Raw genomic sequence first — 25,261 nt, 5'->3', positions numbered from 1 at the left:
TGTAAGCTGGATGAGATAAAGCGAAGCGAAACGCAAAGTTCATGCAGGTCAAAGCGACGACTAGGTAATGAGCAAAGGCACAAGTACTATCGTATTCAACAAACTACACTAAATACATTAAACTATATTAAACAAAATACCCATCTGTACACCAAACCAATTGCCGCGAGTGTATTTCTCTCGTAGAGAATAGAATGAACAGTAGACAAGCACCTTATGGCCATTAATCGACCGATTAAGGTTGGTCTTCTTCTGTTCATTCTACTCTACTCGACAGATCGCTAACAATTGGAATTGTGCAGATAGGTTTGCAACAAATACCGTGTCTCGAATTAAGCATAAAGCGCGATACGCTCGCATACTAATGAACCAAATAAAGGTGAGTAAATAAAAAAAGGATACTTAAATGCTCAACAGAACAGAAAACGATAAAGCTAGCGGAAGCGTTTTATGAAGGAAGCAACGAAAGAAGCATGGCGGTACGAAGGCACGCGGACCGAACAGCACCACAGCCCAATCCCGGGTTAATAAGGCACACGTTTGGGGCGGCAGCCCACCGTGTCACGGTTGCGGAAGCCCCGCAACCGATCGGCAAACTATAACCGAAGCTCATAAGCACGTGTATTGCGTGGTGGAGGATTGCTGCAAACGAAAGAATTGGGTTGGGTTGGGTAAATGGCGAAACAGAAGCGAAAGCAAGTGATTTTATGGAAAAATCGTAAGAATTTAGGAAGGTGGAAAAGGACATATCTAGGAGCGAAACACCAAAAAGTGCACAAAGAAGCATTAAAAAGCCAATCATGGAAAGCATTATGTTTAGCGGTGAAGCTGTGTTCCTGCGCTGGGAGCACAGGTGCGTTAGATGAAGCATAAGCGTGACAGCATGAAACCGTAAAGCTGAATCAAACGATCGCTAAACATGAGGTGGACGTAGCTACCTTGCCCAGATCGGAGCTGGTATCACTGGAAAGCCGGGCCCGTTTGAGCTGCTGTACCGTGTCCAGATCATCGCCACGATTCGGTTGCGTTTGACTGCGAAATGAAATGCACTGCGTTTACCTCGCTGTACGACACATGACACAAGCGGACTCGCTAACTCACCTCAACCCGGTCAGCCGTATACTGGCCGAGTGACCGAAGCCACAGTCACGCACGACTTGCCGGGCAAGCGGAAACAACTCATCGCGCCGCGTCAACAGCGCCGGAATGTACTTGCAGATCTGTGCCGCAGCCTCATTAACGCACACCTCGTGCAGAGTGAGCGGTTTCTCGGGCCGCCGTTTGCAATCGAACCGCCCGTAGATGGCCGAATACTTCCGTATCTCGTCCATCCGCCGTGGATCGTTCTCGTTCATCGCAATCACCGCCTCGAGATCGCGTGCCGACCGCTTCTTGATACTCTGCTGGCGCGGTTCCAACCGGGGCAACGTTCGGGACAACCGTTCGGCCGCCTGCACTATCTTCGCCACCTGATCCTCCGTCAGCGCCGGTGTCAGCTGTACCGAACCACTGGTAGTGGATCCGATTTGGCTGCTAATGGCACTCGCCAGACTAGCGCTGTTGCTGCTACCGCTGCTGCTCAGCGGATGATGGTGATGATGATGGTGCATTAGGCCGTGATGATGGCTCGGTGTGCCACTGCCACCGAGGTGACCGAGATGGGTTGTGGTGCCGGCAGATGCTGCAGCAGCCGCCGCTGCTGCTGCTGCTGCTGCTGCGGCGGCCGCCGAAGAAGCAGTGACCGGTGTCGGTGTCGTCGGAGTTGGTGGCAGATTTGTGCTGGATGATGGATTAGGACCAAGGACCGGGTAGCCACCGAGCATGGTGACCGATGGTGTACCGTAGACCGGCCCGGAGTTGGCCGATGTGACACTCCGCGAGATCGAACCCGGTTCCGGGCTGTACGGTATGCGCGAGGGGATGTCTACGTTCGTGAGCGGGCTCTGGAAGGCGGAAGGATTGGTCATCCATTCGTGCAGCGCCTTCTGGAGCCGTCGGACGTGCAGGGGCTTCGAAGCCATCCCAACGAGTGCCATTATTTCGAGGAATTCCTCTTCACCCGCATCGCACAGCTGCTGCACGTCATCACCACCTGTGGTAGCCCCCGGGGGAGGGGAAAAGAGTTAGATTGAGGACGCTTGAGCCTTCCCCACGGATCTGCTTACCCATCTCCAGCAGCGTGTCGTAGTAGTTGAGCAGGCTGGCCCGCTGCAGCACACGGTAGAGCTGCAGTTCCGCCTCATTCGAAGGGGTCGAAGTGACAACCACTGCAAAGGACAGACAGACAGACCATGAGAGAGATAATCATGAGCAACCAGAACCAGCTTATTCGATTTGCATTTGGGGCGCCACGACGCCGAAAGGAACAAGAAATTTACAAAAACCTGAAAAATGCCATTGAGTGGAACTGTTTAGCGCCAAAGTTTGTTCTTTTCGCGCCACCGAAAAACCGTTAGACCTGTCTGACGGAGGCCAACAACGGTCCACAGCATCCTCGGATCTGCGTAGAATCTCGAAGAAATCCTAACTGCTGAAGCGGAAGATGTCTGCAGAAGATGCGTGTTCCCTGTTCCACGCACTCGCGCACTCTTGCGTTACGCACATAATTTATGCGTTTATCATTCATAATAAGTACTTTAACTGGAACTTTTTTTTTCCCTCCAACAAGACGATTCTTCTAAACCATTAATTTCCTTCTCGTTTTGTCGCTTCCATCTTGGAATCCGGGAAGTGGATTTTTTTCTCTCTTCCAAATGGCACCAGCCTCTTCCCCTACATCTAGGATTCGTACATAGCCTCAACGGTCGCTTAGAAAACAAGATTTCGATCCCATTCAGAGCAGTTTGAGCATAAGCAGGACGATACGCCAACTGCCAAAGATTTGATAGCCTCTCGCTCTAGGAACTCGTTGGAAAACCGTTAACCGAAACTCACACTCCTTTCAGGATATCTGGAACTATACGAAAGATTCGTTGTTGGTTCCAGGAGCCGCAAAAGACGCCGTCGTATTCCAAGGACACGTTTTTTTTTAACTTTGCATACGCGCATGTTGGACTATTTTTTATGCTTACTTCTTCTGTGCCACCTAAGGCGAACCTAAGCAGGAAGGCGTCTTGAGTGAGACAGTATGATAAGCAGATGAATCCGTTTTTGGTCCTTTTGCCTGTAACCCTTTCGCCCAGCTAGGGGAAGGCTTTTTGCAAGGGACGAAAATGAAGAAAATGACGGTCTCCGGATCCCTTTCCCTTAAGAAGGTTCACAGACTCGCACACAGACGCACTCCCAAAAAAAAAGGACACCCAAGGATATCGCAGAAAATGGAGGGATTCTCGGTCGCTGCTGTGTTCCGGTCGGTGGCGGAACCACAAATCAGGACACAGCGTTCCCGAACTGCCAGGGTGTGTTTCCACTCTCAGGCAGTCGCTCTGGGTCCCGGATCCTTTCGCAAGGCTCTACAACCGAGGGTAACCAATCCAATCAGAAGCGCCGCGAGGGCCCCGAAGGGAGGGACGAGACCGAGAGAAAAGAGAAGAGAAGAGAAAAAAAAACCACGCGATGCTAGGCTTTGTGCGCGAGGAAGACCACTCCCCCTCCACGCTAACCGGGAATCGTCCTGGGAACTTCAACAACAATCGTCCCCGGCCTGCGGGACAGCTTCTAAGCGGCCAGAAGCCAGCGCTCGCCTCTATTGTCGACGCACGCAGCCACCAGTTCTTCTTCTTCCGGGGGCACACAAAACGAAATTGCATCGACATCAGTCGACGACCACGCGAGCTGGCGAACTAATTTTGTGGCGGCTCCAAAAACCAGGCGCAGTCCAAAAATGTTGTCAATCAGCGCGCAGCGCAGCACCATAAGCGCTGACATGCTCCAGGAATGCCAAATGGAACGAGCGAACGAGCGAGCGACCAAACAAGCGAACGAGTTCCCTTGGAGTCCGGACTCCGTCGAGGAATTTCTGCCACGCAATCTGGAGCAGGAGCTGGAGTGTAAAATATGCATCGACCGATCGTCGGGTGGCGTCGAATATTTTGGCACGAACACGGCGGCGATCGCCAGCGCTGATCGGATCGGTCGGCGTGTGGGGGGGTAGCGGAATGAGCTCATAATGAAGCAACAAAAATGTCTCTTTTTGGTGGGAGCTTCGACCAATTTTTTTTCCAATCGGGCTGCAGTTGGCGTTTTCTGTTGGCGTTGTTCTCTCGTTTGTAGCGGGAAGCTTGCCGTCGTTTGTGTTTCGTGATATGTGCCGTGGAGCGATCCTAAACATGCGTTCCATATTGGGGGAGCTAATTGTGACCAAATATGCTTCTTTAGTAGCTTTTTACTTCTTTTGACGACGCTGTTCTTCAATGTTTCGTATAGTTTCACTCGTGCTGTTTCAAATATTATATTGTACTTTAACTTTGATGTCTTTTAGCATTGCTGGCAAGTTTGCTCGTATGTTGCAGTCACAATGGAGGATAATCCGAAATAAATAGTTCAAACCATTGAAGCAGAGAAAATTGATAAGATACATGCTTACATTTTCAATCTGTATACGATTTCTTTATGAATTTCTGCGAATCAAACACAAAAAAGACATGTTATATCAGAGCATGCAGGATAAGCACTCGAATGAGGGTATTTTGGTGATGATATCATTGTATCTAGGTTATTCAATCGATTTGTCGAACTAATCGAACTAATTGATGGATCGATTCTAAGCATTGGCATTCAAAACGATTGTTGGTCCTTCTTTTGACAAATTCATTTGTCTTTGTATTATCCCTGACATCCTTTCTATAATTTCTGGAGTAGCAGACAATATCTCGTGGTATTTAAAAGCTATTTTTGTGAGGACATTTTATGCTTTTTTACCTTTTTGCCTTTAGCGATCTGATCCACACCTTCATACCTAACTCTCTTTTTACCTTTGGAATCGAATTATCTGTTCAAATAAATCATTCCGCCAGCACTACAGCCCTTTCATACACATGAGCTAATGCTGAAGTGCTTCTCGCACCGGTAAGACCGTTCAGTTTCACCCCATTGGGTGTGGGATTCTGGCGGTGGCCACGACGATGTCACGGCGTAACCGAAAGGGGTAATCGGTTGTGTGATTTTAACGTCAGTGAAGCCGCAACCAATAAAAAGAAGAGCGAGCGAGAGCGAAAAAAACACCCGAAAACCGCTCCCCCTCACGAATCACGAGATCTCTAATCAACTTAACCACGCAAATGCGCCGCCACGGAACAAAAGGGAATGGAAAGGCGAAATGCAAAAAATGCAAAACCCCGAAAAATGATTTACACAAAACTGTTTCACAACGATGAGCTAACGAAACGATTTAATTGTTCGTGCGTTTATTTCCGAGGGTTCGGCGGACCGGAGCGTTGAAGTCGATGGAACAAACATCACATTTTTTTGTCTTTTTTACACCACGATACTACTCAGCTAGTTTGCGTCTGCGTTTGCACATTTGCATACTGCGGGTGTAAAAAGTGTTGTCTTTCGGTGAACTGATCTGCCGATGCAGCTCCTATCCTAGGCCGTGTTTCCCCCTTTTTTCCGCGGGGCTCAGCCCATGGGCCCCCGATAATCTGTCCTCTGTCTGCCAGTCTGTTGGTGCGGAGGCAAATTTGTTTGGAAAAATTATGATGACTTCTAGAGGTCGACATGTAGAGGTGTTAACACTCGAGTGGGTTGAAGGTTTCCACGCAGTAGGGGGCTGCAGAGTAGGCATTTGATTGAGTCTCGCGTGAACGTAAAAAAGGACTCAAACCGGATCTATTCACAAGCGGAGCAACAGATGAATTTTGATGACGACATGGTAGACGGCGTGTTTGTGTGGAAAATCAGCATTTTTTTCATCGGTTCGCGCAAAATGCAAACGATACGCAGGATGATGTTTACTCTGGCGGGCTCTAATCGGTTAACCGACAATTATCGCATCCCTTCCGGGGAACGATGTATTGAGTTGTCAAGTACCGTGACACGGTGAACCGAAACATCGGACCCAGGAGGGGCTGGTGCGATTGTTGTGATCACACATTGATTGACTTGCATTCTGCACGGATTTGCATGCTTCTTTGTAGGTCGAGTGTTTGGATTGCCAATTCAATTGCAAGTCGATGATGATTAGTCTGCCATTATCTTCGATGCGTACTGGAGCAGATCCTGAAATGTGAGATCCTGAGAAGAGCATCACACCCAAGAGATCCTTTCTGGTGGTTCAAATCAGGATCAGGTAGCAGTCACAACCAGACCGGGAGTAGCAGGTTTTTTTTTGCTCGTGCTCGCAACCCTCTTTACAGGAAAGGGAATTCCATGGCGCATCCGTGCCGAAAGGACCCCTTGTCTTCGTCGAGTGATCTCAGAACCTGCCTGTTCGCGTGTGCCCTACCGTGGATTCCCTTTACCCTTCTGTCTTCGCCGCACGGTGTGTCTTAGGGGTCGCATCTTATTTGCATATCCGCGATCCGATGAGGTCCATCCGAGGACCTTCGAGCCGAGGACGATGTTGGCCAGCATTTTTTTTGTTTATTGCTGGTGTGTGGACGTGATGTTTGGGAATTTTTCACTTTCGCTCTCGTAACCCTTTTGTGTGCCGAACTGGTCCGGATTTGGTCTAGTTGGCTTTTTTTTCTTCTTCTTCTGTCTTTCACTCCTTTCATGTTCGATGTTGGGGAGAGTCTGGGAGTTGGTTTGATGGCTGGCCCGTTTTTTTACGCCCGTTGTCTTAGAGAGAGCGACAGTGTCTTCGGGCATGGCGCACTTTTTATGACTGACCGGACTTGCTTTGAGTAATGACAGAACTGGGCCCGCGATCAGGACCGGGCGGGCACCGTGAGAACGCTGAGACTTGGTGTCGCGCAAGACGGGAGTTTTGGGGATTTCTTTTGAGGTTTTTTTTTTCATTTGTCCATCAGCGTCATCAACACCAGCTGGTTGGTCGGAGGCCGTCGTCTCTCATGGCTTTCGCTTTCGATTCACACCGTCACAAAGGGAGGATGATGATGGTGATGGGTGTAAGAAGATCACGTTTAAAAAAGTTATTTGCATGAACTTATTTGCGATTGGCTTCTGAGTTTTTTTTGTTGTTGTTTAACAATCAGATGATTCGTGGCGTTCCATCGCGTGTGACTATTTGGTCGATCGCGTTTGGAGAGTTATCATGGGAAAGCATTATTTATCGTGGTCTCATCTGGTGGGATAGCGCAGTAAGGAGCATCTTCGAAAGTGGTAGGGAGAGCTGGATTGGATTCATTACGTTTTAATATTTTATCCTCAGTTCTCTTCTTGAGTTGGACGTTCAACTGGTAATTGCATATTGAATCGCAGCTTTATAACTTTGTTTTTATCATTTTATCTCATGGTTTGAACAGATACTAGATAGAAGGAATATTTTTAAATACATTTTTCGGTATAATTTAGGATTTCTAATTAATTCCCTATTAAATTTGTTTTATACACATAAAGTTCTAGCATAACAATTCATAAATTTAGACAAATATTCATCTATTGTCGCAAGTGTTGCAATAGTGTTATTCTTTTGACTATGTGTTTCAATGTTGCAGAACCTCTACCTCCGATAAGTCATTGAATTATGATCTCTTGAATTTTGAATTGTAAAACATCCTTCAACATTAAATGCAAATTGAAGGAAGAAAAAAAATCGCTGGCCCAAAACTAACTAACAATCTAGATTCTGTAAATGATCAATTTTCTCACGAGCAAAGGTCTTCAGTAACCATTGGTGGCATTACCATTTTACATAAAAAATCACGAGTTTTAGACCAATAACAAAAAAAAGTCTAATAAACGATTTCAGCATCTTCAGGGAAGACACTGGCGGCCAGTTTCCCACAGCATCTCATTACCATACGCGCAAGACCTTATGCCACCAATGACACCGAAGGAACGCAGCAAAAAACTGTAATATCATGAACTATGATACTCAGAAAAAAAGTGTTGTTTCTAGATAAGAACTGGACGGAGAAAAAAAAAACGCCAAACCAATTTACTTCCTCGGTCGCCCTCGGATGCTGTATGCATACAATCATCGGGCATTACGGAATCCCGTCAAGGTGTTCACCGCCCTTTGCGTAAGCGCCTCCGGAAAAGGTGTGCGCGAGGCCTCACCATGAGTGATCGTCTTCGGGGGCATCGCGACCGCACATCCAAGGCATCCGAGAGACAGCGAGAGAAAAAAAAAGCTCAACTCGACCGACCTACCGACCGACCGGGTGCCCGTGTATCAGCACGATCATTGCAGGCAACGGGTCATCGCGCACCCTTTCCTTTTATGCGTCTTACCAAGGGGCCTTTCTCTCTCCCTTCTCCTTGACAGTCTCTTGGGCCAGGAAGGGACGGGAACCAAAATTTGAATAATCGCGTCCGCGGTAGACGCTTTTAGAGGTGAGCTTTTTTTTCTTCGTTGGTCCTGGAACTTGAACGCCACGTCCTTGTGCCCGCCCGTCCATCGATCCGTCCATCGGAGTCGCATCATCGGCATCATCATCATCGCGTGGATGGAACGGTGGCAAAAGGGCTGAGGGCATTTTTTCACTGGCCGTCTGTTGCTCCCGAGGTTACGAGCTAATCATTAGGACACTGGTTTGGCTAATTTATGCATTTACGGAATTTCGGCTTCGGTTCGGGTTCGATCCTGAATCTCAGTATCTGGCTTCCAACGATTGTTTTTTTGTCTTTACGAACCAAGCTCGCCGGAGTTCGCTTTTTTCTTTCGGCAATCGAAATTGCTTTCCCCGCTTACACGGTGATAGAAGTCCCGTTGGAACCGAAACCAGCATCCAGCAGTATCTTCGGCATTTGAATACCACCCGGGAGCGCGTATTTGGTCGTGCTTTTTTTTTTATCTCGCTGGCTCCTTCGCCTTTTGCCTTTGCCGACAGCTGGTAGATCAGTTCCCACTGTTGGTGCTGGGAACTAGACGGTGGGAAGACGCTACTCCTTGGGTTTGGTGATAACGTGAAGCAAGAAACAATAAAAAATCTAACAATTGGTCTAACCAGCCAGCCAGCCAGCCAGCCAACCAACCAGTCCACGTATGTAATAGACATGCAACAACCAAAAACCGGAGAATGGGCGCGCATAACCAAACAGTTTTTTTCTTGTCCGTTCGCTTCGTTTTCCCGATGAGTGAAGGAATCCTTTGTGGCGTGGCTCAAGAAAACACTTTTTTCCTCGGTTGCAACCATAATGAAAGGGCTCGAGCGTTTTGGCAGTTTAGCGATTAAACATAACGTTTTCTCAGGCCGCTGCTTCCTTGGGTAGCCGTTTTAGAAATGGATTGGATTCGGATTTGTGGATTTGTGTTTTTGTAACTTTCTTCTTTTGGTAAATTAGCTTCAGTCCGCATGTTATCGCATGCTAATCGAAGAAAGCAGACGCTGAGTGTCTGCTGCTTGTGTTGGGGGCAAAAGAAAAGCCAAAGTATTTATCAGATGTTCTCGACGATCGTTTTTTGTTCTTCAGAGGGAATAAGGTATCAGACAAATAAGGATCAGCACCGTTAGACGGGCCAATAAACTGTTCGTTGCTCAATTATCTGTCTTTTGTGTTTGCGACGACAGTGAGCTATTTGTGAGGGAACCGGAATTGAAGCAATTTTGATATTCAGAAAATGTTTTGAATTTTACACGCAATTCCTGTCATTTGTGTTTCGAATTTTTAGACAATAGAATCATGTTCAAGATTCAAGAGTTTTTTTATTGTTAATACATTTTAATTAAAGAGAATCATAAAAGCCTTTTGGGCTCTTAAAAAACACAATTTTGGGCGTAAATGAAACATTGGTTTGATTTATTGTTAAATTAATATTAATTTGTTAGTTGAACTGGTCAAAATCTGCCATACTTTTACTGCGTGTGGAACGATCTCTTATCGCAGGAAGGTTTCAAGAACTTCAACTAATTTAATGTGATTGAAACCAGAAGAGTTCAACAGCACCAAGTGATCATATCAAGTGATGTAAACAGATACTGTTTGTTCGCCATTGCAAAACCATTATCTCTAAGTCTCTTATCCATAACGACGGCATCAAAAGTATTCCCAAAAAAAATTAAACACAAAGAATCCTTTGTAATCGCGTGAACCTACTGCACTTCAACAAAATGGTAGCCATCAACCGAACAACGTTAGAAGCAGAACGAAACGAAAAGAAATTCGAAAAAAAACATCACAATCCCACGAGAGGGTGGACCGCTAATGGGCGACCATTTTAACTTGCCGCGCACTGGAAAGATGCTTCAAATTAGGCGCACCCTCTAGCGCTAGGTGTTTCATGCACGAGGATTTTTTTTCTCTCTATCCCTTGTTTGCTTCCTACAGCCAGTAGCATCCCCACCACCTCCCGCCCTCTCATCACAACACCACAAAACCAATCCTCCGGAGGGAGTTGTGCGTTCGAAGTGAAAGTGATAGAAAGGATGCATCCTCATCCTAGCAACGACCGGAAGGAAAGCGCCCCTTTTCCAACAGTCGACGAGAACTGTGATCTGTCCGCGGATAGGGAGGGAAGGAAGTTCTGGAACAAACAAAAAAAAAACACATTCGAAGGAAAGGGCGAGCACCACCGCTACGCGCCGATTCGACCACCCTTAATTACAAATTTTATCATTTTTAATTATTTTTGTCCTTTTCTAGCCACCGCCACCATCGAAAGGGAGGAAGTGTGCGTGCGGAGTCCGTCGCTCCCGCTTCCGTTGGATGTTTGATTTAGGCCATCGCGAAAGAGGGATGAATCCGTGGCCGGCGCCCCCCGGGGGTCAACGTAAACAGCCCGACAGCAGTGGGTGTCGGGTGCCATGGAATGGGGTGGGAAAAGGTCGCACAAAAGGGGGTGGGCTTTCGTTGGCGATTGAGTCTCCGGTAACGAGGGGGAAGAGTTAGGCCGACACCTTGGTCATGGTCTGAGGAATGGTGCTGCTGCTGCTGCCTTGCCTGCGATTGGCCCAAAAAGGGGCCGCAGGCAAGGATGGGCGACCGCGATGTCCGCGGCACTTGGCCATTGATCCACAAACTCAATAAGAAAGGGACCGGGTAATTGAATGAAAAGTTTGCGCACCATTGGCTCTGGTGACATGTGACAGCCAATTTTTGAATTATGAAACAAGACGGTGCCACTTTCACAAAAGGATTCTAGTGATACTTCTTCTTTTGAATTTTTTTTTCGAAGATAAGAACACCCTTTTCAGCACAATAGCAAGCAGGAGAAGCTCCCCCCGATTCCCCAAAAGCGAAGTTTGCGTCCATTTTTCCAGAGCAAACAACAACCGCATTAATTACCCGGGACCGTGGAGTGGAATTGTTTAATGGAGTCGTTCTCCTTTGGGACCTTCTGGCCCAGCCCGGTTCCCTGGTTGATCCTTTGATGGATGGATGGTTGCAATTTTTAATAGGATAAAAATGGAAAATGACGACGGAAGTGTCAGTATCCGTACTCGTTTCCCCGTTTGTTTAGGCTCGGCTTAGAAGTGTTTCCTTTTCCAGTTTGTTTTTCAACTTTTTCTGTTTTTTACTCAGTAATTCTGCATGATTTGGTAAATTGAAGCCATGAACGTGGGCAGTAATTGGCCGTAGAATAGACAATGGATCTTTTTTGTGTTTTTTTTCCCGGACATTATACTTAGAATTATTTAAAAAAAAGCAAGTCATGGCATGTTTGGACAGATGATTTAATCCACGTAGTCGCGTTTTCATTTGCATTAACTGCTGCATCACTACAAGATTGACCCACAAAACGTTACATCAGAAACAGATAAAGAGAACGGAATACCGCAAGAGGACAATTTGCATACGGGACGCCATCAAAATATGTGTCAGCGTGACCAGCTGACCAGCGAAGAAAGAAAGAGGATGCTGCTGAACAGGATGTGGCTCACGGTGGGCCCTGCACCCGAGGCGCATGATTGCGCAATTAATCGAGAACCTTATTACCTCTACCGGCCATAATAACATCCTCCAGGAGTCCAAGAGTTCTCTTGGCAGAACAGATGGCGTTCCGACTCGATCGCGAATCGCGCAAATATTTGGCGAAGCACCTTGTTCTTGCGTAAGGTGGAAGCGTCTCGCGAAACACCGAGATACCGGGACCGGACCGGAAAACAATCGTTGGATAAATATAGTCATCCAAACGGGCTGGTGATGATTGGTTACTGCCAACTTGTTGCAAGACAGTTTGCGGAACGGAACGCGGGCCAAAGAGAGCAAGCAAGAACCGCAAAGAATGCTTGTGTACAGCGTGAGCGAGCGCCACGAGGGTATGGAAGCGCATTTAGCGAAACAGGCACAGCACCGTACGCCCTTCATTATCCGTTCTGCATCCGCGATGCAACGGGATTCGGGTGGCCCAAAAGTGACATCACACTCGAGCGGCAGCATCTGGTCCCGAAAGAAGACGCGACACGCGACCCGGAACGCGACCAGGTAGCAGTCCCCGGACCCTTCGCCCGGGTAAAGGGTAAGGCCATAGGTCCCCTGTTTGCGTCGCCCCGATTCCGGATCCCGATCCCATCTCGCGGCGCTTTATCATAAGAATGTCATCACAAGGCGCCCGTACTTGGCTTGGCCTGGCCGTGAAATGTGTGTCGCGTGGCTTCTGGCTGTGGCTGTGACCGAGAAACCTGTTCCTCCATCTGCAAGCCGACACGGCAATGATCGAAGGTGATCGCAAGCCCTTCAATTTCGATTACCTGATGCGCGGCTCGCGGTTTGCGCGCACATCTGGAGCCGTGTAACGGTATGCGCGTGTAGCGGAGCGGCGGCGCGTAATGGTCGTGTTCTGGGCACCTAGAATCATGCGTACAATCGATTATGGATCGACGGTGACCCCGGTGCCACGTGCCATACAGCTGCATGTGTAATGAGCGGTCGATGCATGCTCGCGCACCGATAACCGCTGGTTCTTGTGACGAAGACAATGGTGCGCGCAGAACTCACCATCACCTTGCGCTGGTGGGATTAATTGTTACAAGCTGCTCGTCGACAGCTTGCCAAGGGCGAACGCATTTTTGGCGGCAGACGCGCGATGGCCGAATTTTTTAATTGAACGTTGGAAAAGATGTCACATGTTTTGCTGTCGTCGATGGGGTTCAATTATGATTCCATTATGATTGGAATTATGAACTCAACATGAACATAGAAAGCGTTATTACGACAGGAGAAGATCATTTAAATATAACAGACAAGCCTACTCTTCCTCTGGCCTACCACAATTCAACATCTTGGCAACCGGGCAAGTCTCTTCGGGTACTCAAGGGATCTATTTGCGTTTCTATTCATCGCGCGAGATCACAATCTTCCATTTGGATGCTCTATTACGGCCATGTCCGTTGTATTCCGGTTCTAAAAAACCCTCTCCTCATTCTTAGTCAAATCTGGACCTAACAACGGCTCTAGCAGCAGCCGTTAGACAACAACAGCAGCAGCAAAAAATCCATCATCCAACAGTCGGCGAAGGTGTGCGAGCATAAGAAACATAAAGTTTTGTGGAAGAGAAAATCGAAAACATACAACCTCCGAGCCCTCGCGATCCTCGATTCCACAATCCTTTCCTTCGTCGGCGACCATCTGGACATGATTTTTCGTTTTTTTTTTCTTGGTTGTAGTTTGGTTTGTGTGCGGTGGCCACTACACCGGTGTCGAAGGAAGAAGGAGATCCTCAGATGCTTGTAATTCCGTAATGTGCAGCGGCCAAAGGACACACACATTACGGTGCGCATATACACAATAGGAGCAAAAACCGAGGAGGTCACAGGGAAATGGAACGGAATGGAATACACCGGGTCCGGCAAAAAAAACCAAACCTCGATGTCTAAGAAAGCGCCAGGAAGCACAACACCGGGCACAACCATCGGAAGACCCTGTGCGAGGCGCGACCAGGAACCATTTATTTAGATTAAACTCTTGCTGCTGCTGCTGCTCACGCTGCTCGTTGATACCGGACTCACCGGCAGCCGGTTCTGGGATCAGGATTCAAAAGGATTCCATGTTTTTTTTCCTGGCTGCTTCTGCTTCAAACAGGAGAAACTCCTGTGCCGGCGAATGCGTGTGTCTCGCGAAAAAGGGTTACCGAGGGGGTCATAAGGAACCAGCGTGCGCAGTGAGTGTCTTGTTTTGAGACAGGAAAGTGAAGAAAAAAAACCCGCTTTGCATCTTGGAGCCCTCCGTATCTGCGTTGTCCACAGCAGCCGGCAAAGGAAACGTTAGCACTGACAGCAAACCAAAAAAACTGTCCAGCAAGCGCACCGGTGCGCTTACCGTTGGCCAGGGAACACCTTGTAAACGGACCAAGGGACCGAGAAGCTGGCTAGTGAAGACCTGAGAGGTTCCTGTATTCTGCTTTGTTGTTGGCGACCCTTTGGCGAGGGATGCGACCACAAAACCGGGAATGTTCTCCGATGGCGATGTTCTTTGTTTTGCTACCAGAAAGAACTGTTCGGTTCGGTGATCGTGAGATCGCCTCGTGCGAGTCCAGAGGCCCACAATCACATCATGCCATACCACGCCACGCCACGCCACGGAAGACGAAATCAGTGATCGAGTGAAAAAATTAAGATACAAAGGAGTTTGCCGATACCGCGGGATCGTGGGCCTCGATTTTATAATTACCGCATTGGGTTGGTCAGTGGACCAATGGTCCAGTCAGGAATTAGAACGCATAGCTCATCGGCATCGGCGGTGCCAGGCCCGACGAGCAAAAAACGATTCTCGATCCTCGCGAATTCGTACATTCCATTCCTGCCACCGTCTTTCGGTCGGCGTCATTGGCGTCGTGTTGCACCGGCCAGACCAGAGAGGACCGCGGTGTTGTTGTTTTTCTGTTGTACGGAACGTCGGCGTCTCCGTCGATACCCAATCGATCAAAACAAAAACAATCTGTTGGAACTGTTTAGAGTCTGCAATTTTTTTTTGATGGGGTGTCTCTTGATCATTCTCGTTCTCGATGATCATATAGCGACAAAAAGTGCCGGTTATCGCTACCTTTGCAGCATTCAAGTCCGGACAATTAGACGGGACAAATCGAATAACGCGACCAACGCGAAGATGAGTTCCGTGGTCTGGTGGATTGACTCAAAACGCAAAAACTGCCACGACACAAACACAAAGGAGCCGCCAGGGATCGCTAACTAAAAACGGGACCATAAAGAACGCGCTACAAAAGCGATTAAGACGCCCTCGGGAAGATCAGCTCGCCGTGGTTCTGATTATCCAACGTTGATCGTTGCAAGAAATAGAAGAAGAAGGTCAGCAATCCAGTGCCGATCAGCGACGTTTGGATTATGATTCGCGAAGGAGGAATGCAATCCAAACAAATAAAAAAAAAAAAACTTTCGCTAGAATGTCTTCAGCTCGTTCTGGTTACGTTTCTGGCTAAAAGAATCTTCTTTTAATGCCAATGCCATCAGTAGAGCATCGATGACATCAGACCCCTCACAATGCAGTTCTGCCGTTCTGAATGAGGGCTGCTGCTGGCGACTTTCTAAATTAACGTCCGCCATTGCTGGTGCCGCATCCCTGGCGGTCGGTTCTACATCATACACGTGCTGCTCTCACGCGAGAACTAAGCTTTCCAGGTCGCGGGGTCAATGAATGCGAACGCGTTTACATTTGACCTGCTCGAAGAGAAAGGGATGCTGCGTGGCGCCAGGTCACAATCCCTGCGCCTGACTTTGACTGAACCGATCCTTAATTTGACACACACCCAAGGACACGGACACACTGGCTGGTGGCTTGTAACCTGGCCGGACCCCAGGTTAATGGGGTGATGTTTGATAGGATATTCGGGGATCCTCTCTGTCCACGTCCCCTCGGAGTAGCGTCCTTCGAACCCCTGGCCACAGGCCCTTCGAACATTAACAGCCAGCCCTCTGGGTCCAGTTGGTCCGTTACTTTGATTGCATGACCGTTAGAGACCTGGCCTTTTGTTGTTTCATTTGGAAAGGTCTCTCGTTTTTTTCGCTCTCTTTCGAGTCCGCGCTGACAGCATCCGGTTGGGAGACCATCTGCCTGGACCACCGGTTCGGACCTCGGTTGGCCGCGTAGTGGATGATGTATTTTTTTGTTCCCTGGTTGTTGTAGCTTTTGTTTTTGAGCGTCGTCACGAAGGGATTTCGAATTTATTAATTCAAATCAAAACGAGCCGGCCACAGGAACGGGAACGGAAGGATTAAGCGGACGGATGGCGAGAGGATGCCCTGGACCCTTTGACCCCTCGCGGTGAGAGGTGACAGTGGGTACGCACCACGTTGATTAAAGCGATGCCAGTGGGTCATCAAACCGGGACAGCTGCTGTCCGTGAACCGGGACGTGTGCCCTAGCGGCTGTCTGTTGGTCTGCTCTCTCATCCCGTGGACAAGGAAAACAATAAACCGTTCGGTGGCACCTCGTGTTGTACCGCAATCGTCCTGTTATCCCTTTTACAGTCGAGTCCCCGAGGATGGATGCAAGCTATCCGTTATGTAGGACAGGCTCTTCCGATGGTTCTTGTGTCGGACCGTGTCGGACTTATTACTGCGCCATGCCTTTTTTCGGTGACATCGAGCGTATCCGCGAGTTTGTCATTTCTAATGGCAGTAAGTTCTTGGTCTTGGCGCATGGTTTTAAGAGCGTTTGCGAGGTCACTTTGCGGAAATCTCATGCAGCACACCGCCAAGTGACAGATTGCAAACCATCATCTCCGTCGACAGAGGCTCCAACTAGTCGCGAGGTGCGTCTGTACGGATCTGAACTGTATTCCTTCTGTTTCTAGACTAGAATTAGTTAACTCTGAGGGCTTGGCAACGTTTGCAGGAGAAAATTGCGCTCTCAAAAACTAAAGTCAGTCATTTACTCGTCACTTTTCGACTGAATTCTTTCCGAGTGCGAGTGCTGAGACGTCTATTGACCGCGTATTAAAGATCCGCGAGGTCACGAAGACGCAAAAGAACACCGAACAGGGCCGATGCTTAAAGAGAGTAAAAAAAATCGTTTACTGGTGCCTGCACCAAGGGGAGGTACAGTTGCATGCGAATACGGACGAAAGGAACATATTGAGAACTGGCCCCGCACGCCATGTGACTTTCCCGGGAGTTGGCGTGTCCACGAGCACAGAACAGACACACAAACACACACACTGAAAAATGTGGAAAAAACTGAGAAAATGATTGCAGAAAAAAAAAGGCAGGCACCAAACATGAGCACAACCTTGGGCACAGGCCATGGGGAAATCGCGGGATCGGCGCGGAAAAACATGGACAGAAAGAACGGTGTGCGAACGGCCATGAGCATTGGCAAGCCGGAACGCGTGGTAGTTCAGGGGGGAATAGAAGGAAAATGCAACAAACTAGCGGCTTACAACTGGGTCGCCATACGAGTGGACGATAGAGACGTTGCGGTGTTGGAGGGTGGGGATGCAGAAGAAGCAATACGTCCGCCCCCCGTTAACAGTCTCTCTCTCGGTTTTTTTTTCTCTTTCTCTGCCACTAGCTCTAGGTAGAGGACGACTCAAAGGGTGCAGTAGTGGCGCAGGAGTCACTCCCGGCGAGTCTAATGCTGCCCTCGTCACTTCAGCCCTGTGGGGACGCCTGGTAGTGGAAGAAAAGACACGCAAAAAAAAAATGTAGCAAAAATGGCCACCCCCTAGCTGAATGGCAGGATTGCCATTTCCTTATTTTTCTTCTTTCTTCCCTTATTTTTTGCTTTCTTTTGCTCCTTGCCACGGGTTGGATTGTGCAAAGTGCAAAGGAATGGGTACAAAGCACCGGACATCCAACGAAGAGGCGAGAAACGGGGGTAAAAACATATAGACGAAACCGGGACAACCAGGCGTAAAAACAGCACCGGACACCGGAGTGGCTGGAACGATGCAACGATGCACCCACCACGGTCCGGTTCGGTGTGGGATGAAGCATCGTCGAAGCAACACAAAAAGAGGAAAATACAAGCCCGCCAACCAGCCATTCGCTCATGCTTTCCTCTTGCAGCTCCGTCATGATCTTGCAGGCAAGGAAAAAAAGGATAAAAAACACCCCCCTTCTAGTGTACAGAATGAAAGGCAGCATGTCCGAGGAAAGCGAAAAGAATGCCGAACCCGGAACCCGTCGAGAGTCGGGCAAAGATGGTTGGAATCGATTTCGATTGGGTGTCCTTTTTTTGGGTAACGTTCCGGCACAAGAAAACTGATCAACCAAATGGATCACCCACCATGAACAGCCTTCCACCATGTCTGAGATCCTTTTAGTTGAAGTTCAAGTCCGACGATTGATAATTACTGTAAGACTTCTTCCAGAGGACCTGAGAGAGAGGGCTGAGCACCTGAGGAGCAGAGGGACATTCAAGGTATTCTTTTACCACCGTCTTCCATCATCAGCAGCAGCCAGTGTTGCAGAGTTCCAGGCTAGATCCGTGTCCAGCTCCGGGTGCCAGAGCAAGAAATGATGTGCAGCAAAAACGAGAGGCCTCCCAAAGAAACCTAGTGCACACTGTGGAGCACACAGTGGAGCCACGGAGTCACGGCACACAAAAACCAAAACAAAAAGACCATAAGAAAAAAAAACTGGAACGGATAGAAAGGCTACACATACACGACGGCGTGTCCTGGAATGCCCGGTAGAAGTCGAGGTGAGTGGAAGAAGAGAGAAAGCTCGGGATCCCACTGGACGTCGACGGTGGTGGTGTATGAAGTAGCTAGTATAATCTAAAAAAATATCGTAGCATAAAATACGCTTTCCGCCATTGGCAACACGGACCGAAGCATCCAGGAGGGTGGCTGGTAGAGTGTACCGGGGGACGGGGGGGACCACACCGATGGATCCGGACTGGGAAAGAAACTGGGAATAAAATTGCAAACTGCCACAGAGACCAAAACCAAACAGGAGGGGGAAAAAACACAGCGAAGAACTGAGCGGACACTAGCCGGCTGGCATGAGAGGTGAAATGGATCGCAGCGTTGCACACGTCATCTAGGGCTCTGGGGCTCCGCTAGTAGAACGTTAGGAGAAGGAACAAAAAAAACCGTCCGACTGCACGTGGGGATGCAGTGCCAGAGGACAAGTAGAGTGTGGAACGGGAACAAACCGAAAGAAGGCAAAAAAAACCCTCTAAGGCGGATTCGCCTTCCTGGGGTCGGCTCCTGACCGTCTGTGGGACCCGTCGGTGCAAAAACCAAAAATACTCTCTCTCTCTCTCTCTCTCTCTCTCTCTCTCTCTCTCTCTCTCTCTCTCTCTCTCTCTCGCACACATACTTCCACATTTCGGTGTGTTCAATTTAGAGCGCCAACAAACATAGTCCCCACTCCCCACGGTGCTGGTCGCCGGCGTCCTCGCCATCGTCATCATCGTCTCGGTGGACACGAGAGCAAAAGAAATTGCATTCCTTGCAGCTCGATTCCGCGGCAATGCATTCGCTTTTAGATTTTCTTTTCTTCGGCGCTCCAGCAGTGCCATGGGTAATGTCGGACCGTCTTGGGACGCGCGAGGATAAAAAACACGTACGGATACTGTGGCGTAAGTAATGGTTGACGACAATACATGGGTTTCGACGACGGCGAAGACGATGGGATGGCCCCTGGAGGGGGGCTCTCTCTTTCTCTCGCTTGAGGAAGTACAATTCCGTGCGGTACCCGTGCAAGTGATGACACAAGCTTAAGATGCTGCTTAAGATGGCTGGCAAGATGGCAATGGAAACCGGGGATATTTCAACTCGAACTTTGGTTTTTGGAATTTGGTTCATAAATTAATTTTATCAATTAAAATGGTTGATTCTTTGTTGAGCATTATTCCGGCAAGAAATGTCAATATTGGTGAACATTTATTCCTTCTGTGAATAGATACTATATAGATGTTGATACCATTTGACGATACTGTCACAAACATTGATTGGAATTCGATCAAGGAACAAGGCAAAATGGTATTAAAATCTGTGAATGTTCTGGTTCCATACTGTACGCTTGTTCTATTCCCCTTGATCTTCGAAATGATCTCCCCGGAAAAAGTAAATTAAAAGAATGCCTTTGGTACTTACTGATTCCGTTGTTGTTCCGTCCAAAGATCTTCCCCGGTGGACTCAAGATTGGGCTGGCAATGCAGGAAGTAGAACCACTGGTAGCGTTACTGGTCCCGGATCCCTTCACGGGCGTAGCGGTACACGGAGAACCCCGTCCGATCGCTCCCACCGAAGGATGTTTGGTCGTCGAACCCGTCGTCGTCGTCGTCGCCCCGGTTGTCGTCGAGGACGTCGAAGATTCTGAAATGGGGCCCGATTGTCCTACCGTACTAGCTAGGATACTACCGGTACCGGTTATCAAACTACTGGCTGCGATTTCCGCGGAACCACCGTCCGCGGCGGGCGAACCGTGCACTAGCGAGCTCTGTACTATGACCCCACTGCTGTTACTGGTAGCACCGGTCGTTGGCGAACAGGCAGCGACCTGGGGCTTATGTTCCATCACCGATAACGGGCGTACGCGAGCGGGAAGGAAGACATTCAAAGCATGGTGCGCGTGCTACTACCGGGCACGTTGGAACGAGCGGACACGATGCAAGTACCAGACAAGCTAGGCAAGCCAGCGATATCAATGCCCTAATTAATACGCTGCCTACACTATCTTTCCACCTGTAGAGACCACTAACACCCTAGCGTAGGAAGCTCACGCTCTACTGAGGCCGAGGACAGAGGATATTAAGGAGTTCTAAAGCAAATAAATTTAGCCTACGTCTATTCCTAACGCGATTCGAATGCCGCAACCACTAACACCTAGCTTAAATGTAGCCAAAAGAACATCAAATAAATCAACAAAGAGCTTCTAACTAAACAAACAAAAACAAACAAACAAAATCTCTATCGCTCAATCGGCAGTTCTGTCACTTGACGAGTGTTCGCGAATCACCACTATCACCACTCGAGATCACCGGCGCATCAAATCACACTCTCCACACTCGGGCCTTGTCCGCACGAGATTGTTTCACCACCAGTGGTGGCAGCCGTGGTGCCACGATGTAGCGATGTCCGATGTCTAGCAATTGCACTTGGTTCCCATAGCAACCGCAGCACTAAGCGCACCAGGTTCCTGGTCCTTCGCACGGCTCTTTATCGTATCGTACGAAAGCACGAGCACCCACGTGTTGGTTACACTTTTCTCTCGTTCTCGCTATCACTCACTCTCTCTCTCTCTCTTTTTAAACGGCTCCACCAACAGGACGATGACGATCCCCCGGTTGCAGTTTTTTGGTCGGGGGGGGGGGGGGGGGGGGGGGTAGTTTAACGTACCGCTGAAGGATGCAGAATTCCCGGCAGAAAACTCGTCGTACACGGAACACGGAACCACGGATGTCGAGCAGCGGAAAGATACGTGAGTTGCATCCGAATCCGATTCCGAGGCGCCCGGGAGTTAGAAGGATCGAGTTAGCGGGCTCCTGATATGAAGTGTTTCTGTGTGTATATATTCTCCTGTTTCGGTTCCGTCGGAACGAAAAAGCTCTGTACAGATCGAAGTCGGAAGAACATCTGAGCGAACGACACGGTAGAACGGTCCACCAGAGCCACAGCTACCGGGAGTCCGCTGGCCAACCAACAGAAACAAAAAAAAAAAAACAAAGGAAAAAAGAGGGAAAAACTGAAACCTCGACACACAGTCCGTGCGGTGTGGCTACCGGTGTTTGCTTTTGTTTGTGGTGGTCGTTATCATCATCATCATCATCGTCGTCGTCAGTAGCATCTGATTCTTCGGCTGGACCGTCTTCGGTAGTCTGCTGTCTTCACATCCCTCTTTCAACCCTTGCACAACCTTCCCCGGTTCCCGGCGTTCGTCGATTCTTCACCTCGGACTCCTCGGTGGTCCTTGCTGTTGTTCCTTCTCGGTTCTCTCTTTACTCTCACTCGCGAGGCGATTCGTCGACCAATCGCTTTCTCTCTCTCTCTCTCTCTCAAACAATCTCCATCGTACGAAAGGGTTAAACTATGATCCTGGCCCATCACCATCATCATCATCGTCATCATCATTGTTGGTTTCTCTCTCTCTCTCTCTCTCGAACGTCCTGTTGATGGACATTCCCGTGTAAAGGAGATCGGTAACGGTGTGTTCTTCGGGCAAAAAAGGGGTTCAGGGAAAATTTGTCCAAAAGGAGCGTTCGAGGGGTGTTGCGAAGAAGAGAGAAAGGGAGAGCGAGAGAGAGAGCAAAAAGAAGAAAGACACAAGGGAGAGGAAAAGGGCAAAAAAATCCTGAACACTTCCCAGGACGCGTGATCGTGCCGGAAAGGGACGGGAACAGCTCGTGAAAATCGTGGTGCGATCAAGCAGCTTGAAGGCATATCGGCCGCGCAAAGGAGCCACGAAGGAATGCGGGGAAATTAGGAAAATAAAAAAAAAAAAGGGCGAAGCAACCTTGGCTCCGCCCTTCTTGGGAGGGTTTTTTTCTTGCAATTTTGTACCACGACCTTCTTCCGTTTCTTTACTTTCTTCACGCGGCCCCTTTTCCATTTCCCCGACGGTGGAAGACGAAGATTGCTGTAACAATTCATTTCCCCTGCGGTTGCTTTGAGTAATCGTCAAGCAGTAACCCCCCACCATTCGACCAGCACCATCATCATCATCATCATCATCGCCGTTATCATCATCGTGGTTGCCGTCTGGGGTTGTGTTGGTGCCGATGATAGACTGACGGAGAGGGAGCGGATCTTGTCAGAGATCGTAGAAGAATGTGCAGCACGTGGTCGCGGACGTTCGGATGCTTTGGCGCGCAATTCGGCCAACTGCCGGCTTGGGCAGTACGGCAGCATGAGTGTAGCATTGGCATTACAAGCTGTACAGGATTCCGTAGTTACTGGTTCACGATTGCTCTTTTACACCTTGGGCTCGTGGGCCTCGTCAAAGTAAGGAATGTAAGCGATCTGACCTCTAATAATATGATTATCGTCGAACTAATGCATAAATCATGATTTTTAATAAGGTTCTGTAGAAGTGCAATTTATTTGAAGATATTTTTTGAATGAGGTTTATCACAATAATTACAACACATATAATGCTTATAATCCATGCAACAAAATCGAAAAAAGCTTCATCAAACAAAATCGAATCACTTTCTCAACTTAAAAAATCAGCCAAAAATCGTAAACTTGGAAATTCAAACAAATACTCGACTAGGCTACCTGGATAAACTTATAATCTATGAAAAGAATATTGATTTGTATGTTTCCGATGACCCATCACGTAGTTATGATGGGCATCGATTTTGGTTCGAATCAAAAGACTTGCCCTTTTAAGCGACGAACCCATAGTGTGATCACTATTTCAACTTCAAAAATATGCCAAAAATCGAAAAATAGCAAAATCAACAAAAACTCGACAGGGCTACCTGTGTAAACTTATAATCTATCCCATAAATGTCGATTTGCATATTTCAAATTCTCCCCAAAATAGAACCAAATGTTCTTGAAAAGTTGTAGTTTATTGTGACAATCACTTGATAAAATTGAGTTGAATGGTTTCTTCACAAAAAATGGCCAAAAGGGAACCATTTTTCTATCGGAATTAACTTAAGCTCCCCTTTAAATGAACAACGAATGTTAATGATCTTTAATCTGTTATGTCTCCATAGAAGAAATATAAAGATGCTCTAACAAATAACCTAGACTCAGGCATTCCGCCATACAGCATAAGTCACCTACCACCTCCCTTTTTAATGTGATGGCGTGAGACTCGACAATCTCTGCGCTCCACCGCAACGCATCGATTATGCTCCCGAAAGGTTGTCCTGATTGATCATAATTCGTTCGCCAATGCCGTCACCATCCACCAAAAAAAAAACCTCGTGTGAAGCGAACCAACGAAACATGCCATTCGGTGGCGATCATTGCTCAATTTGCTACCCACCAAAAATTCGCTATCGATTCCAGGGGCACCCGGGAAAGTGAGGCGCGGGGAGGTCTGTCCATGCCATAAATCTTTCCGATGACAAAGCAGAAGAGACAGCCTAGCTGCATGCAACGGAGCCCCTAAGCAAACCCCCGGGGGTTTTTCGCGTAAATTTTAAATTAAAATCCTTCCAGCTCACCGAAGACCGGAGTGAAAAACCAGGCGCGAGAACCACAGAGAACGTTCGATGGATCGAGCGACTTCACTCGGTTCCCCGGGAAGGTTTCGCCATGTGGCTGCTTCTGCCTCTGCCAATGTCTACCGGCAGAAAAACTGGCCAAAACCCGAACGCTGGACGAAATGGAACGAACCACGAACACCGTGCGGCGCTGCACGCGAAACGCGCCACACAAAAAGAGGTCCTGCAGGATTCGATCTTCGACCGATCCTGCCCAGCTCACCGAAGGCGCTGCGTTCGCTGCGCACTCGAAAGAAATGGAAGACATTCCACCCGATCGCCCTACTCGAACTGGGCGGACGCAGACGTTGAAAAAGGTCCGGACCGGGCACAAACTTGGCAAATCAGGCTGGTTGGCTGGTCTGCACTGCTCGGCACAAAAACAAATCACTCCAACCAATGCAACCGGCCGAGCTTCACGTGATTCAAATAATAAAATTTACCAAATATCACCCCGTGGATAGCCTCCAATTCGTCGCGCCAACGGCCAACGGTGCAAGGGAATGAGGAACAGCATCGTCATCGCCAGCCACTCGATCGCTGTTCGCATGTTTCGTGGCCGTTTTTTTTTTCGCGTTCTTTTTCGGCTTTCGGTTTTTCCTCCCCGGCCGGACGGACAGATTTCGGTGACCGCAGTCGGTGCAGTACCATTCCCAGCAGGTCCTTTTCGAGTGTGGTGCTGGCCTTGAGGCCCTTGTGGATCTTGCTGGTCGATCGACAAGCGTCTGATGTTCCGTTTGTGTTTGATTCCGCGTACAGCGATCGATCGATCGATCGATCGGTCCCTGTCGATCGTCTTTGCACCTTGGCCCAAGGGGCAGCCGCAATGTGTGAGCTCATACGGCACAAAAAAGTAATGACATTGACGGTCTCCCCCGGTCTGGCCTGCGGTCTGCCGGTACGGTGATGGGGAAATATTTCGCGACCAAATTCGCGACGCCCAAAAGCGACCAGGGCTCTCGATCTCGGTTCGTTTCATTTTCGGGATCATTCCAGGTCGTGCTGTTTTTTTTTCTCGGTGTCCAGTTCTGCGAGGCTGATGAGATCTTTGAGGTCCTGCTTGGTGGCTGGTGGGATTGCATTGCGATCCAGGGAATAGTTTTTTTTTTTATCACCCGTCAAGTAAACGGTGGCGACAGTCGTTAGTGTCAATCGATGCCGTACGGATGCACCATCTCTGGTCGCA

At 48.6% G+C, this 25,261-nt stretch overlaps 1 protein-coding gene across 1 annotated transcript in view; it reads right to left on the bottom strand.

Moving 5' to 3' along the window:
- LOC126572555 (NGFI-A-binding protein homolog) overlaps nt 1-20,432 on the bottom strand; it is a 22,008-nt gene extending 1,576 nt beyond the window's left edge. Inside the window, exons 1-4 of the mRNA XM_050231962.1 lie at nt 20,009-20,432; nt 2,166-2,267; nt 1,102-2,092; nt 939-1,032 (exon numbers count right to left, since the gene is read on the bottom strand). Of these exons, the coding sequence (XP_050087919.1) occupies nt 939-1,032; nt 1,102-2,092; nt 2,166-2,267; nt 20,009-20,432 (1,611 nt within the window). The remainder of the gene's footprint in view (nt 1-938; nt 1,033-1,101; nt 2,093-2,165; nt 2,268-20,008) is intronic.
- Between the last annotated feature and the right edge of the window lie 4,829 nt (nt 20,433-25,261).

This window comes from Anopheles aquasalis, chromosome 2 (assembly GCF_943734665.1).
Source record: "Anopheles aquasalis chromosome 2, idAnoAquaMG_Q_19, whole genome shotgun sequence".
NCBI lineage: Eukaryota > Metazoa > Arthropoda > Insecta > Diptera > Culicidae > Anopheles > Anopheles aquasalis.
Note: the sequence above shows the minus strand (reverse complement) of the source record. Positions and strands in the feature narration are given on the sequence as shown.